Source organism: Cheilinus undulatus, linkage group 8 (assembly GCF_018320785.1).
Source record: "Cheilinus undulatus linkage group 8, ASM1832078v1, whole genome shotgun sequence".
NCBI classification, from domain to species: Eukaryota; Metazoa; Chordata; class Actinopteri; order Labriformes; family Labridae; genus Cheilinus; species Cheilinus undulatus.
In genome coordinates, this window is record NC_054872.1 from 53,449,212 (window position 1) to 53,464,075 (window position 14,864).

Sequence of the window (14,864 nt, forward strand, 5' to 3'; positions counted from 1 at the left end):
GTGTAGTGCAGTGTGCTGTAGTGTAGTGTAGTGTAGTGTGCTGTAGTGTAGTGTAGTGTAGTGTAGTGTAGTGTTGTGTGCTGTAGTGTAGTGTAGTGTAGTGCAGTGTGCTGTAGTGTAGTGTAGTGTAGTGTAGTGTGCTGTAGTGTAGTGTAGTGTAGTGCAGTGTGCTGTAGTGTAGTGTAGTGTAGTGTAGTGTTGTGTGCTGTAGTGTAGTGTAGTGTAGTGTGCTGTAGTGTAGTGTAGTGTAGTGTTCTGTAGGGTAGTGTAGTGTAGTGTAGTGTATTGTTGTGTGCTGTAGTGTAGTGTAGTGTAGTGTGCTGTAGTGTAGTGTAGTGTAGTGTGCTGTAGTGTAGTGTAGTGTAGTGCAGTGTGCTGTAGTGTAGTGTAGTGCAGTGTAGTGTGCTGTAGTGTAGTGTAATGTAATGTAATGTTGTGTGCTGTAGTGTAATGTAGTGTAGTGTAGTGTGCTGTAGTGTAGTGTAGTGTAGTCTAGTGTGCTGTAGTGTAGTGTAGTGTATTGTTGTGTGCTGTAGTGTAGTGCAGTGTGCTGTAGTGTAGTGTAGTGTGCTGTAGTGTAGTGTAATGTTGTGTGCTGTAGTGTAGTGTAGTGTGCTGTAGTGTAGTGTTATGTTGTGTAGTGTGCTGTAGTGTAGTGTTGTGTGCTGGAGTGTAGTTTAGTGTAGTGTAGTGTAGTGTGCTGTAGTGTAGTGTAGTGTACTGTAGTGTAGTGTAATGTAGTGTGCTGTAGTGTAGTGTAGTGTGCTGAAGGGTAGTGTAGTGTGCTGTAGTGTAGTGTAGTGTAGTGTAGTGTGCTGTAGGGTAGTGTAATGTAGTGTAATGTTGTGTGCTGTAATGTAGTGTAGTGTAGTGTAGTGTGCTGTAGGGTAGTGTAGTGTAGTGTGCTGTAGTCTAGTGTAGTGTAGTGTAGTGTTGTGTGCTGTAGGGTAGTGACATGTTGTGTAGTGTGCTGTAGTGTAGTGTTATGTTGTGTAGTGTGCTGTAGTGTAATGTTGTGTGCTGTAGTGTAGTGTAGTGTAGTGTACTGTAGAGTAGTGTAATGTTGTGTGCTGTAGTGTAGTGTAGTGTAGTGCAGTGTGCTGTAGTGTAGTGTAGTGTTGTGTGCTGTAGTGTAGTGTTGTGTAGTGTGCTGTAGTGTAGTGTAGTGTAGTGTAGTGAGCTGTAGCGTAGTGTAGTGTACTGTAGTGTAGTATAGTGTTGTGTAGTGTGCTGTAGTGTAGTGTAGTGTTGTGTGCTGTAGTGTAGTGTAGTGTGCTGTAGTGTAGTCTAGTGTGCTGTAGTGTAGTGTACTGTAGTGTTGTGTAGTGTGCTGTAGTGTAGTGTAGTGTTGTGTGCTGTAGTGTAGTGTAGTGTAGTGTGCTGTAGTGTAGTGTAGTGTGCTGTAGTGTAGTGTTGTGTGCTGTAGTGTAGTGTAGTGTGCTGTAGTGTAGTGTAGTGTAGTGTGCTGTAGTGTAGTGTAGTGTGCTGTAGAGTAGTGTAGTGTAGTGTAGTGTATTGTGCTGTAGTGTAGTGTGCTGTAGTGTAGGGTAGTGTAGTGTAGTGTAGTGTATTGTGCTGTAGTGTATTGTGCTGTAGTGTAGTGTAGTGTAGTGTGCTGTAGTGTAGTGTATTGTGCTGTAGTGTAGTGTGCTGTAGTGTAGTGTAGTGTAGTGTGCTGTAGTGTAGTGTAGTGTAGTGTAGTGTGCTGTAGAGTAGTGTAGTGTAGTGTAGTGTGCTTTAGAGTAGTGTAGTGTAGTGTAGTGTAGTGTTGTGTGCTGGAGTGTAGTGTAGTGTGCTGTAGTGTAGTGTAGTGTAGTGTAGTGTAGTGTGCTGTAGAGTAGTGTAGTGTAGTGTAGTGTGCTGTAGTGTAGTGTAGTGTAGTGTAGTGTAGTGTGCTGTAGTGTAGTGTAGTGTAGTGTAGTGTGCTGTAGTGTAGTGTAGTGTAGTGTAGTGTAGTGTAGTGTAGTGTAGTGTAGTGTAGTGTAGTGTAGTGTGCTGTAGTGTAGTGTTATGTAGTGTAGCGTGCTGTAGTGTAGTGTAGTGTTATGTTGTGTAGTGTGCTGTAGTGTAATGTTGTGTGCTGTAGTGTAGTGTAGTGTAGTGTACTGTAGAGTAGTGTAATGTTGTGTGCTGTAGTGTAGTGTTGTGTAGTGTGCTGTAGTGTAGTGTAGTGAGCTGTAGCGTAGTGTAGTGTACTGTAGTGTAGTATAGTGTTGTGTAGTGTGCTGTAGTGTAGTGTAGTGTGCTGTAGTGTAGTCTAGTGTGCTGTAGTGTAGTGTGCTGTAGTGTAGTGTAGTGTACTGTAGTGTTGTGTAGTGTGCTGTAGTGTAGTGTAGTGTAGTGTGCTGTAGTGTAGTGTAGTGTGCTGTAGTGTAGTGTAGTGTGCTGTAGTGTAGTGTTGTGTGCTGTAGTGTAGTGTAGTGTGCTGTAGCGTAGTGTAGTGTAGTGTGCTGTAGTGTAGTGTAGTGTGCTGTAGAGTAGTGTATTGTGCTGTAGTGTAGTGTGCTGTAGTGTAGCGTAGTGTAGAGTAGTGTATTGTGCTGTAGTGCAGTGTGCTGTAGTGTAGTGTAGTGTAGTGTTGTGTGCTGTAGTGTAGTGTAGTGTAGTGTAGCGTGCTGTAGTGTAGTGTAGTGTTCTGTAGTGTAGTGTAGTGTGCTGTAGTGTAGTGTAGTGTAGTGTAGCGTGCTGTAGTGTAGTGTAGTGTGCTATAGTGTAGTGTAGTGTAGTGTAGTGTGCTGTAGTGTAGTGTAGTGTAGTGTGCTGTAGTGTAGTGTAGTGTGCTGTAGTGTAGTGTAGTGTGCTGTAGTGTAGTGTAGTGTGCTGTAGTGTAGTGTAGTGTAGTGTAGTGTAGTGTAGTGTAGTGTAGTGTAGTGTGCTGTAGTGTAGTGTAGTGTAGTGTAGTGTAGTGTAGTGTAGTGTAGTGTAGTGTAGTGTAGTGTAGCGTGCTGTAGTGTAGTGTAGTGTAGTGTGCTATAGTGTAGTGTAGTGTGCTGTAGTGTAGTGTGCTGTAGTGTAGTGTAGTGTAGTGTAGTGTAGTGTGCTGTAGTGTAGTGTAGTGTAGTGTGCTGTAGTGTAGTGTAGTGTGCTGTAGTGTAGTGTAGTGTAGTGTGCTGTAGTGTAGTGTAGTGTAGTGCAGTGTGCTGTAGTGTAGTGTAGTGTAGTGTTGTGTGCTGTAGTGTAGTGTAGTGTAGTGTAGTGTAGCGTGCTGTAGTGTAGTGTAGTGTGCTGTAGTGTAGTGTAGTGTGCTGTAGTGTAGTGTAGTGTAGTGTGCTGTAGTGTAGTGTAGTGTGCTGTAGTGTAGTGTAGTGTAGCGTGCTGTAGTGTAGTGTAGTGTGCTGTAGTGTAGTGTAGTGTAGTGTAGTGTAGTGTGCTGTAGTGTAGTGTAGTGTAGTGTGCTGTAGTGTAGTGTAGTGTAGTGTGCTGTAGTGTAGTGTAGTGTGCTGTAGTGTAGTGTAGTGTAGTGTGCTGTAGTGTAGTGTAGTGTAGTGTGCTGTAGTGTAGTGTAGTGTGCTGTAGTGTAGTGTAGTGTAGTGTAGTGTGCTGTAGTGTAGTGTAGTGTAGTGTGCTGTAGTGTAGTGTAGTGTGCTGTAGTGTAGTGTAGTGTAGTGTGCTGTAGTGTAGTGTAGTGTAGTGTAGTGTAGCGTGCTGTAGTGTAGTGTAGTGTGCTATAGTGTAGTGTAGTGTGCTGTAGTGTAGTGTGCTGTAGTGTAGTGTAGTGTAGTGTAGTGTGCTGTAGTGTAGTGTAGTGTAGTGTGCTGTAGTGTAGTGTAGTGTGCTGTAGTGTAGTGTAGTGTAGTGTAGTGTGCTGTAGTGTAGTGTAGTGTAGTGCAGTGTGCTGTAGTGTAGTGTAGTGTAGTGTTGTGTGCTGTAGTGTAGTGTAGTGTAGTGTAGCGTGCTGTAGTGTAGTGTAGTGTGCTGTAGTGTAGTGTAGTGTGCTGTAGTGTAGTGTAGTGTAGTGTGCTGTAGTGTAGTGTAGTGTGCTGTAGTGTAGTGTAGTGTAGCGTGCTGTAGTGTAGTGTAGTGTGCTGTAGTGTAGTGTAGTGTAGTGTAGTGTAGTGTGCTGTAGTGTAGTGTAGTGTAGTGTGCTGTAGTGTAGTGTAGTGTAGTGTGCTGTAGTGTAGTGTAGTGTGCTGTAGTGTAGTGTAGTGTAGTGTAGTGTGCTGTAGTGTAGTGTAGTGTAGTGTGCTGTAGTGTAGTGTGCTGTTGTGTATTGTGCTGTAGTGTAGTGTAGTGTAGTGTAGTGTGCTGTAGTGTAGTGTAGTGTAGTGTGCTGTAGTGTAGTGTATTGTGCTGTAGTGTAGTGTGCTGTAGTGTAGTGTAGTGTGCTGTAGTGTAGTGTAGTGTAGTGTAGTGTGCTGTAGAGTAGTGTAGTGTAGTGTAGTGTAGTGTGCTGTAGAGTAGTGTAGTGTAGTGTAGTGTGCTTTAGAGTAGTGTAGTGTAGTGTAGTGTAGTGTTGTGTGCTGGAGTGTAGTGTAGTGTGCTGTAGTGTAGTGTAGTGTAGTGTTGTGTAGTGTGCTGTAGAGTAGTGTAGTGTAGTGTAGTGTAGTGTGCTGTAGTGTAGTGTAGTGTAGTGTAGTGTAGTGTGCTGTAGTGTAGTGTAGTGTAGTGTAGTGTGCTGTAGTGTAGTGTAGTGTAGTGTGTAGTGTAGTGTAGTGTGCTGTAGTGTAGTGTTGTGTAGTGTAGTGTGTAGTGTAGTGTATTGTGCTGTAGTGTAGTGTAGTGTAGTGTGCTGTAGTGTAGTGTAGTGTGCTGTAGTGTAGTGTAGTGTGCTGTAGTGTAGTGTAGTGTGCTGTAGTGTAGTGTAGTGTGCTGTAGTGTAGTGTAGTGTAGTGTAGTGTAGTGTAGCGTGCTGTAGTGTAGTGTAGTGTAGTGTGCTATAGTGTAGTGTAGTGTGCTGTAGTGTAGTGTAGTGTAGTGTAGTGTGCTGTAGTGTAGTGTAGTGTAGTGTAGTGTAGTGTGCTGTAGTGTAGTGTAGTGTAGTGTGCTGTAGTGTAGTGTAGTGTGCTGTAGTGTAGTGTAGTGTAGTGTAGTGTGCTGTAGTGTAGTGCAGTGTAGTGTGCTGTAGTGTAGTGTAGTGTAGTGCAGTGTGCTGTAGTGTAGTGTAGTGTAGTGTAGTGTAGCGTGCTGTAGTGTAGTGTAGTGTGCTGTAGTGTAGTGTAGTGTAGTGCAGTGTGCTGTAGTGTAGTGTAGTGTAGTGTAGTGTAACGTGCTGTAGTGTAGTGTTGTGTGCTGTAGTGTAGTGTAGTGTAGTGTAGCGTGCTATAGTGTAGTGTAGTGTGCTGTAGTGTAGTGTAGTGTGCTGTAGTGTAGTGTAGTGCAGTGTAGTGTGCTGTAGTGTAGTGTAGTGTGCTGTAGTGTAGTGTAGTGTAGCGTGCTGTAGTGTAGTGTAGTGTGCTGTAGTGTAGTGTAGTGTAGTGTGCTGTAGTGTAGTGTAGTGTAGTGTGCTGTAGTGTAGTGTAGTGTAGTGTGCTGTAGTGTAGTGTAGTGTGCTGTAGTGTAGTGTAGTGTGCTGTAGTGTAGTGTAGTGTAGTGTGCTGTAGTGTAGTGTAGTGTGCTGTAGTGTAGTGTAGTGTAGTGTAGTGTAGCGTGCTGTAGTGTAGTGTAGTGTAGTGTGCTATAGTGTAGTGTAGTGTGCTGTAGTGTAGTGTAGTGTAGTGTAGTGTGCTGTAGTGTAGTGTAGTGTAGTGTAGTGTAGTGTAGTGTAGTGTAGTGTAGTGTAGTGTGCTGTAGTGTAGTGTAGTGTAGTGTAGTGTGCTGTAGTGTAGTGTAGTGTAGTGCAGTGTGCTGTAGTGTAGTGTAGTGTAGTGTTGTGTGCTGTAGTGTAGTGTAGTGTGCTGTAGTGTAGTGTAGTGTGCTGTAGTGTAGTGTAGTGTAGTGTAGTGTGCTGTAGTGTAGTGTAGTGTGCTGTAGTGTAGTGTAGTGTAGCGTGCTGTAGTGTAGTGTAGTGTGCTGTAGTGTAGTGTAGTGTAGTGTAGTGTAGTGTGCTGTAGTGTAGTGTAGTGTAGTGTGCTGTAGTGTAGTGTAGTGTAGTGTGCTGTAGTGTAGTGTAGTGTGCTGTAGTGTAGTGTAGTGTAGTGTGCTGTAGTGTAGTGTAGTGTAGTGTGCTGTAGTGTAGTGTAGTGTGCTGTAGTGTAGTGTAGTGTAGTGTAGTGTGCTGTAGTGTAGTGTAGTGTGCTGTAGTGTAGTGTAGTGTAGTGTGCTGTAGTGTAGTGTAGTGTAGTGTAGTGTAGTGTGCTGTAGTGTAGTGTAGTGTAGTGTAGTGTAGTGTGCTGTAGTGTAGTGTAGTGTAGTGTGCTGTAGTGTAGTGTAGTGTAGTGTAGTGTAGTGTGCTGTAGTGTAGTGTAGTGTAGTGTAGTGTGCTGTAGTGTAGTGTAGTGTAGTGTAGTGTGCTGTAGTGTAGTGTGCTGTAGTGTAGTGTTATGTAGTGTAGTGTAGTGTAGTGTAGTGTGCTGTAGTGTAGTGTAGTGTAGTGTGCTGTAGTGTAGTGTAGTGTAGTGTAGTGTGCTGTAGTGTAGTGTAGTGTAGTGTAGTGTGCTGTAGTGTAGTGTAGTGTAGTGTAGTGTAGTGTAGTGTAGTGTAGTGTGCTGTAGTGTAGTGTAGTGTAGTGTGCTGTAGTGTAGTGTAGTGTAGTGTAGTGTGCTGTAGTGTAGTGTAGTGTAGTGTAGTGTGCTGTAGTGTAGTGTAGTGTAGTGTGCTGTAGTGTAGTGTAGTGTAGTGTAGTGTAGTGTAGTGTAGTGTAGTGTAGTGTAGTGTAGTGTTGTGTAGTGTAGTGTAGTGTGCTGTAGTGTAGTGTAGTGTAGTGTAGTGTAGTGTGCTGTAGTGTAGTGTAGTGTAGTGTGCTGTAGTGTAGTGTAGTGTAGTGTGCTGTAGTGTAGTGTTGTCCCTGCAGTGCAGGTCTGTGTGAGTCTGTGTTGGTGATTACAGGGTTGTCAGCTCTCAGAGACTCTCAGGCTGTTTGTGTTTTAATGATAATGGATTAGACAGAGACGAGGAGAGGCTGCCTTGATTCTGCTGCTAACCACAACAACCAACTCATCATCTTCACTATCACCTTCTTCATCATAACCTTCATCATTATCACCTTCATCAACATCATCCTTACCATCATCATCATCATCATCATGTTCTTTATCATAAGACATGCACTATACTGGATTTTTGCAGATGTTTGCTAGCTCATTTATGTAGAGGTGTTTGGTATTTCAGTGGTGATGTCAGAATGAGCAGATATGAAGTTTCTGCTCATATTAACAGTCGGCGTACCGTCCATACATATCAGCAGTATACATTTATATATCAGCCTTAGATATCAGTAAAATAGACGAGTGTAGCATCAGGTACAGGTGGTGGTCAGGGCCCCACAAACTCTAGGGGCCCCACTGTGAGCCCTCAACATGTAGATGAGCCTCAGACATGGAATGTTCATGATGTTTGGCCTTTTTTCTCACCATAGTTGACAACTTTTGGGAAAGTGAATGGAAGTGGTGAGGAGCGAGGGTTTCCCTACCTCTGACTGTGAGATCTGCCTCAGAGTCTTCCTCTGAGTTAGATAAATAAGCATCTCTGTGTTTGTGCAGCTCAGTCTGTTTCTCCTGTCATCCAGGATTTAAGAAGCAGCGATGGTTGGCATGTCAACCAGTAAAGCTGCCCTCATCAGCGTCCTCTTATTAGGATCTAGTAAGGTAGCGGTGCAGAAAAGTGGATCAGATATTTGTTCAGTCGTAAACTGACTCTAATGCAGTAGTCTTTAGTGGTAGTTTGGTGCAGTTTTTACACCATGATCAGACTCGGCCTCCTTGTGTTATGGACCTTTCAGGGTTTCTGATGAATGATGATGACTGTTTTGTGCTGACTTCGCTTGTCAGCTGTTTAAAGAAGGAAGTGTGATACGTTTCTCAACTACTGAGGTTACAGGGAGATTGGAGTCAGAGGTATATGTGGGAGAGTTTGTTTTGGTCTGAGAGGTGTGCATCATGTTTTAAAGGGACTATTCCGTCAGGTCTGGACGTCCTGCTGCAGTCTTCATGGCCTCATTCTGAAAATGAGGGAACTGTTAGCCAGGATGCTAGCACCAATGCTAATGATCTAACACACATGCACTGACACCATCAATGACAGCTGGGTCCAGTCTCTGGGTTTATCAGGGTCCAGTCTCTGGGTTTATCAGGGTCCAGTCTCTGGGTTTATCAGGGTCCAGTCTCTGGGTTTATCAGGGTCCAGTCTCTGGGTTTATCAGGGTCCAGTCTCTGGGTTTATCAGGGTCCAGTCTCTGGGTTTATCAGGGTCCAGTCTCTGGGTTTATCAGGGTCCAGTCTCTGGGTTTATCAGGGTCCAGTCTCTGGGTTTATCAGGGTCCAGTCTCTGGGTTTATCAGGGTCCAGTCTCTGGGTTTATCAGGGTCCAGTCTCTGGGTTTATCAGGGTCCAGTCTCTGGGTTTATCAGGGTCCAGTCTCTGGGTTTATCAGGGTCCAGTCTCTGGGTTTATCAGGGTCCAGTCTCTGGGTTTATCAGGGTCCAGTCTCTGGGTTTATCAGGGTCCAGTCTCTGGGTTTATCAGGGTCCATTCTCTGGGTTTATCAGGGTCCATTCTCTGGGTTTATCAGGGTCCAGTCTCTGGGTTTATCAGGGTCCAGTCTCTGGGTTTATCAGGGTCCAGTCTCTGGGTTTATCAGGGTCCATTCTCTGGGTTTATCAGGGTCCATTGTCTGGGTTTATCAGGGTCCAGTCTCTGGGTCTATCAGGGTCCAGTCTCTGGGTCTATCAGGGTCCAGTCTCTGGGTTTATCAGGGTCCAGTCTCTGGGTTTATCAGGGTCCAGTCTCTGGGTTTATCAGGGTCCAGTCTCTGGGTCTATCAGGGTCCAGTCTCTGGGTTTATCAGGGTCCAGTCTCTGGGTTTATCAGGGTCCAGTCTCTGGGTTTATCAGGGTCCAGTCTCTGGGTTTATCAGGGTCCAGTCTCTGGGTTTATCAGGGTCCAGTCTCTGGGTTTATCAGGGTCCATTCTCTGGGTCTATCAGGGTCCATTCTCTGGGTTTATCAGGGTCCATTCTCTGGGTCTATCAGGGTCCATTCTCTGGGTTTATCAGGGTCCCTTCTCTGGGTCTATCAGGGTCCATTCTCTGGGTCTATCAGGGTCCCTTCTCTGGGTTTATCAGGGGCCCAGACAGCTCTGTGGGCAGGTCTCACACCACCACAATACTTGGGCCTTATGAAGGGACAAGTATTCAGTGAAGAGAACCCTAAACCCAATTATGCCCTCTGTATTCAACCTGACAAGTGGACCGTGCAGACCAGCAGGCAGAAAGAGCCAGGACATCTCTGGGGTTGTCATGTGAGAACTTCCCCACTGCAGTGTTTTGTCTCATTATCCCCTGACACCTTGGAAAGGCTGGACAGTGAGCTTTAGTCCCTCAGATCTCACCTTCTCTCACTGCTCACCTCCTCCTCATGTAGACGTTCTGGATCTTACTAAGATTAAATCATGGCCATCACTTTACCATCAGACAGAGTGAAAACAGATTTTTACAAAATAATGTCAGCTGAATAAAATCTGTGCTGTAAAATCAGTGAGTGCATAAATATTCCTCCTTCTAGTCAGACACTAATCCTCTACTGGATTGAGGTCTGGGCTTTGACTCGGCCACTCCAGAACATTCTCCTTGTTGTCTTTAAACCATTTCTGTGGAGCTTTCTCTGGATGCTTCGGCTCATTGTCTGACTGGAAAATAAATCTTCACTAAGCCGTAGTTCTAAGTTTCATTTTACCCTCTACCTTTACAAGCTTTCCAGGGCCAGCTGTTGACAAGCACAAGCACCCCCACAGCATGATGCTGCCACCACCGTGCTCCACAGTGGGGATGGTGTGTTTGTGGTGATGTCAGTGTTTGGCACTGCATGTCTGAAATTGTCCTCCAAACATAAATATGGGGCAAAGAGTGCTAAATGTTCCTGTTGACTGCCGACCGTCCAATCAGAGGCCCAGCTGCTCTCTAGCTCCTAAAGTTTCTGTGCGTTCTCTCCCAGGGCCCGCTGGACTCGGCGCCATCGCTCGCTCCACCGGAGAAAGTCGGCTGGATCAGGAAGTTCTGCGGGAAAGGGATCTTCAGGGAGATCTGGAAGAACCGGTTTGTGGTTCTGAGAGCGGATCAGCTGTTCATCTGCGAAAAAGAGGTAAGGAGGAGGGGGCGGGACCTACAGGTGACTGACAGCTTCCAGTCTCTCTTCTGATTGGATATTACAGATATCTGACTGCTGTTCTCTCTTTAAGAGCTCTAGCAGAACGCTGCAGTGATGACGAATGACTGTAGGCCAACAGGAAGTAGACTGGGCACAGGTCTAGGGGTTCCATCTCCATGGGTTTGTGGATTATGGCTGAAAAAAAGAAAAAAGAGTAAATGCCTCTAACACACTTTTATCATCAAGTTAATCATCACAAATAAACAACCATCATCTTTGGAACCTTAACACAGCCAGTGAAAGTAGGAACGGTTCTGTTGATGTTTCTGTTTGACTGTAAACAGAACATTCCTCCTCCACCGTCTCAGCATCGAGTTTCACAGTGAGACACACAGAGATCCAGTTGAGCACTGCAGCAGAACATAATGTTAGAACCATTGTTATCTACAGCAGAACGTCATGTTAGAACCATTATATCGTATAAATTTGTGAGATAAAAACCTTACCTTCAGTTGAACGTCATGTTAGAAACCATTATATCATATATATTTGTCAGATAAAAACCTTATCTTCATGGAGCGTCATGTTAGAACCATTATATCATATATAATATTTGTCAGATAACCTTCACAGCAGATCTAGAAGAACTCATGTGGTCCTGAACCATAGCTGTTGAACATCATCAGAAAACCATTATATCATATATATTTGTCAGATAAAAACCTTATCTTCAGCAGAACGTCATGTTAGAAACCATATCATACATACTTGTGAGATAAAAACCCTATCTTCAATGGAACGTCATGTTAGAACCATTATATCATACATACTTGTCAGATAATAACCTTTATCCACAGCAGAGTGTCATGTTAGAACCATTATACAATACATCATATAATACATAGAACCATTATCCACAGCAGAATGTCCCATTAGTAACTGTCTGAGAGAACGTTGATCTACAGCAGAACATCATGTTAGAGCTTGAAGTGATGCATAGCTGTCTGAGAGAGCCTTTAATTACAGCAAAACGTAATTTTAAAGCACAATGTAATATAAAAGTGTTTGATAGAACCTTAATCTATAGCTGAACATCATGTTAGAGCCTTTATCTACAGCAGAATGTCATGCTACAACGATTATATAACACATAAGTGTGTCACAGAACCTTTGAGCATCAGCAGAACATAATGTTGGAACCATTGTTAAATGCATACTTACTTAAAGAACTTTTGTGTACAGCAGAAATGACTGTTCTGAAAGATCTTCCACCTACAACATGAAGGATTGCCACTGGCTATAATGGAGTCAAAGAACATGAGGGTTCTATAGAAGTTTCTGATAATCTCACTGAGATTTAGTCAAAGTGTGGTGGTCCTTGAACGTTAGCCTGAGGAACACCTCATGTTATTAAAGACAGAGAGTAGATGTTTTAAAGAACTGTTGGTCCAAGTTCTTGTTTGTTCCTCAAACAGACGATGATTCTGATAAAAAAAAAAAAAAAAAAAACATCACTTCTCTGTAGAGTCAGATTTTAGGAAGTCAGAGAACGCGTGTTGTTCTCTAAACAGTCTGACTGTTTTTAGTCTCTACATTTGGAAGGGCTTTTATTTTAATCTGAAGTTTCCGACACGTGAGAAGAAGAACTAACAGAACATTTCTTCTTTTTAACCAGCTGATTCATCAGCTCTGCTCCTCTCTGACGTCACGCTTTAACCGACCAATCAGATGTCAGCTCTGACTTGGCACATGAGATTGAGGGAATACTGTCTCACGACCAAATTAGGGGATTAGTGTCTGTGTGTTCTTCTTTTGTGGTGGTGGTTTGGGTCATGTGACCTTCCTCTTCAGCTCTACTTCCTGTTTGACCAGGAATAGAAACCCAGAGAAACCATGCTGACAAACACAGAGACTGATCACACATGATAGGTTTAATAGAGCCAGCCCCATGAAGCTCAGAGCGCCCATGTCTGCTCCTCATCATCAGAACGATCCTGAACAAATGTTCTTCAGAAGCTAGCAGTGTCTCTCTAACAGCTCGGAATGACAGGAGCCGGCTCCTGTTTGAGAGGCAGTTTCCTTTTTAACATTTATGATAAATTCAGATAAAAGTTACCAGGTACTGAAGGAAGAGCAGAACAGCTGACTGTCATCAGTACAGAACATCATAACAGAACTGTTGTCCCCCTTAGAATGTCATAGTAGAACTGTTATCCTCCTTAGAATATCATAATAGAACTGTTATCCCCCTAAGAATGTCATAGTAGAACTGTTATCCTCCTTAGAATATCATAATAGAACTGTTATCCCCCTTAGAATGTCATAGTAGAACTGTTATCCTCCTTAGAACAATATAATGGAACTGTTATCCTCCTTAGAACATCATAATAGAACTGTTCTCCCCCTTGGAACATCATAATAGAACTGTTATCCTCCTTAGAACATCATAATAGAACTGTTATCCTCCTTAGAACATCATAATAGAACTGTTATCCTCCTTAGAACAATATAATAGAACTGTTATCCTCCTTAGAACATCATAATAGAACTGTTATCCTCCTTAGAACAATATAATAGAACTGTTATCCTCCTTAGAACATCATAATAGAACTGTTATCCTCCTTAGAACAATATAATAGAACTATTATCCTCCTTAGAACATCATAATAGAACTGTTCTCCCCCTTAGAACATCATAATAGAACTGTTATCCCTCTTAGAACATCATAATAGAACTGTTATCCTGCTTAGAACAATCTAATAGAACTGTTATCCTCCTTAGAACATCATAATAGAACTGTTATCCTCCTTAGAATGTCATAATAGAACTGTTATCCTCCTTAGAACATCATAATAGAACTGTTATCCTCCTTAGAACAATATAATAGAACTGTTATCCTCCTTAGAACATCATAATAGAACTGTTATCCTCCTTAGAACAATATAATAGAACTGTTATCCTCCTTAGAACATCATAATAGAACTGTTATCCTCCTTAGAACATCATAATAGAACTGTTATCCTCCTTAGAACATCATAATAGAACTGTTATCCTGCTTAGAACAATATAATAGAACTGTTATCCCCCTTAGAACATCATAATAGAACTGTTATCCTCCTTAGAACAATATAATAGAACTGTTATCCCCTTAGAACATCATAATAGAACTGTTATCCTCCTTAGAACATCATAATAGAACTGTTATCCCCCTTAGAACATCATAATAGGACTGTTATCCTCCTTAGAACATCATAATAGAACTGTTATCCCCCTTAGAACATCATAATAGAACTGTTATCCCCCTTAGAACATCATAATAGAACTGTTATCCTCCTTAGAACATCATAATAGAACTGTTATCCTCCTTAGAACAATATAATAGAACTGTTATCCTCCTTAGAACATCATAATAGAACTGTTATCCTGCTTAGAACAATATAATAGAACTGTTATCCTCCTTAGAACATCATAATAGAACTGTTATCCTCCTTAGAACATCATAATAGAACTGTTATCCTCCTTAGAACAATAAAATATAACTGTTATCCTCCTTAGAACATAATAATAGAACTGTTATCCCCCTTAGAACAATATAATAGAACTGTTATCCTCCTTAGAACATCATAATAGAACTATTCTCCCCCTTAGAACATCATAATAGAACTGTTATCCCCCTTAGAACATCATAACAGAACCGTTATCCTGCTTAGAACAATATAATAGAACTGTTATCCTCCTTAGAACATCACAATAGAACTGTTATCCTCCTTAGAATGTCATAATAGAACTGTTATCCTCCTTAGAATGTCATAATAGAACTGTTATCCTCCTTAGAATGTCATAATAGAACTGTTATCCTCCTTAGAACATCATAATAGAACTGTTATCCTGCTTAGAACAATATAATAGAACTGTTATCCTCCTTAGAACATCATAATAGAACTGTTATCCTCCTTAGAACATCATAATAGAACTGTTATCCTCCTTAGAACATCATAATAGAACTGTTATCCTCCTTAGAACATCATAATAGAACTGTTATCCTCCTTAGAATGTCATAATAGAACTGTTATCCTCCTTAGAACATCATAATAGAACTGTTATCCTCCTTAGAACATCATAATAGAACTGTTATCCTCCTTAGAACATCATAATAGAACTGTTATCCTGCTTAGAACAATATAATAGAACTGTTATCCTCCTTAGAATGTCATAATAGAACTGTTATCCTCCTTAGAACATCATAATAGAACTGTTATCCTCCTTAGAATGTCATAATAGAACTGTTATCCTCCTTAGAATGTCATAATAGAACTGTTATCCTCCTTAGAACATCATAATAGAACTGTTATCCTCCTTAGAATGTCATAATAGAACTGTTATCCTCCTTAGAACATCATAATAGAACTGTTATCCTCCTTAGAACAATATAATAGAACTGTTATCCTCCTTAGAACATCATAATAGAACTGTTATCCTCCTTAGAACATCATAATAGAACTGTTATCCTCCTTAGAACAATATAATAGAACTGTTATCCTCCTTAGAACATCATAATAGAACTGTTATCCTCCTTAGAACAATATAATAGAACTGTTATCCTCCTTAGAACATCATAATAGAACTGTTATCCTCCTTAGAATGTCATAATAGAACTGTTATCCTCCTTAGAATGTCATAATAGAAC

The 14,864-nt window shown here is 42.0% G+C and overlaps 1 protein-coding gene across 1 annotated transcript in view; it reads left to right on the plus strand.

Annotated features, from left to right (window-relative positions):
* The window catches only part of plekho1b (pleckstrin homology domain containing, family O member 1b), a 36,369-nt gene that overhangs the window by 1,914 nt on the left and 19,591 nt on the right, over positions 1-14,864 (plus strand). The window contains exon 2 of the mRNA XM_041793996.1: positions 10,025-10,171. Coding sequence (XP_041649930.1) covers positions 10,025-10,171 — 147 coding nt within the window. The remainder of the gene's footprint in view (positions 1-10,024; positions 10,172-14,864) is intronic.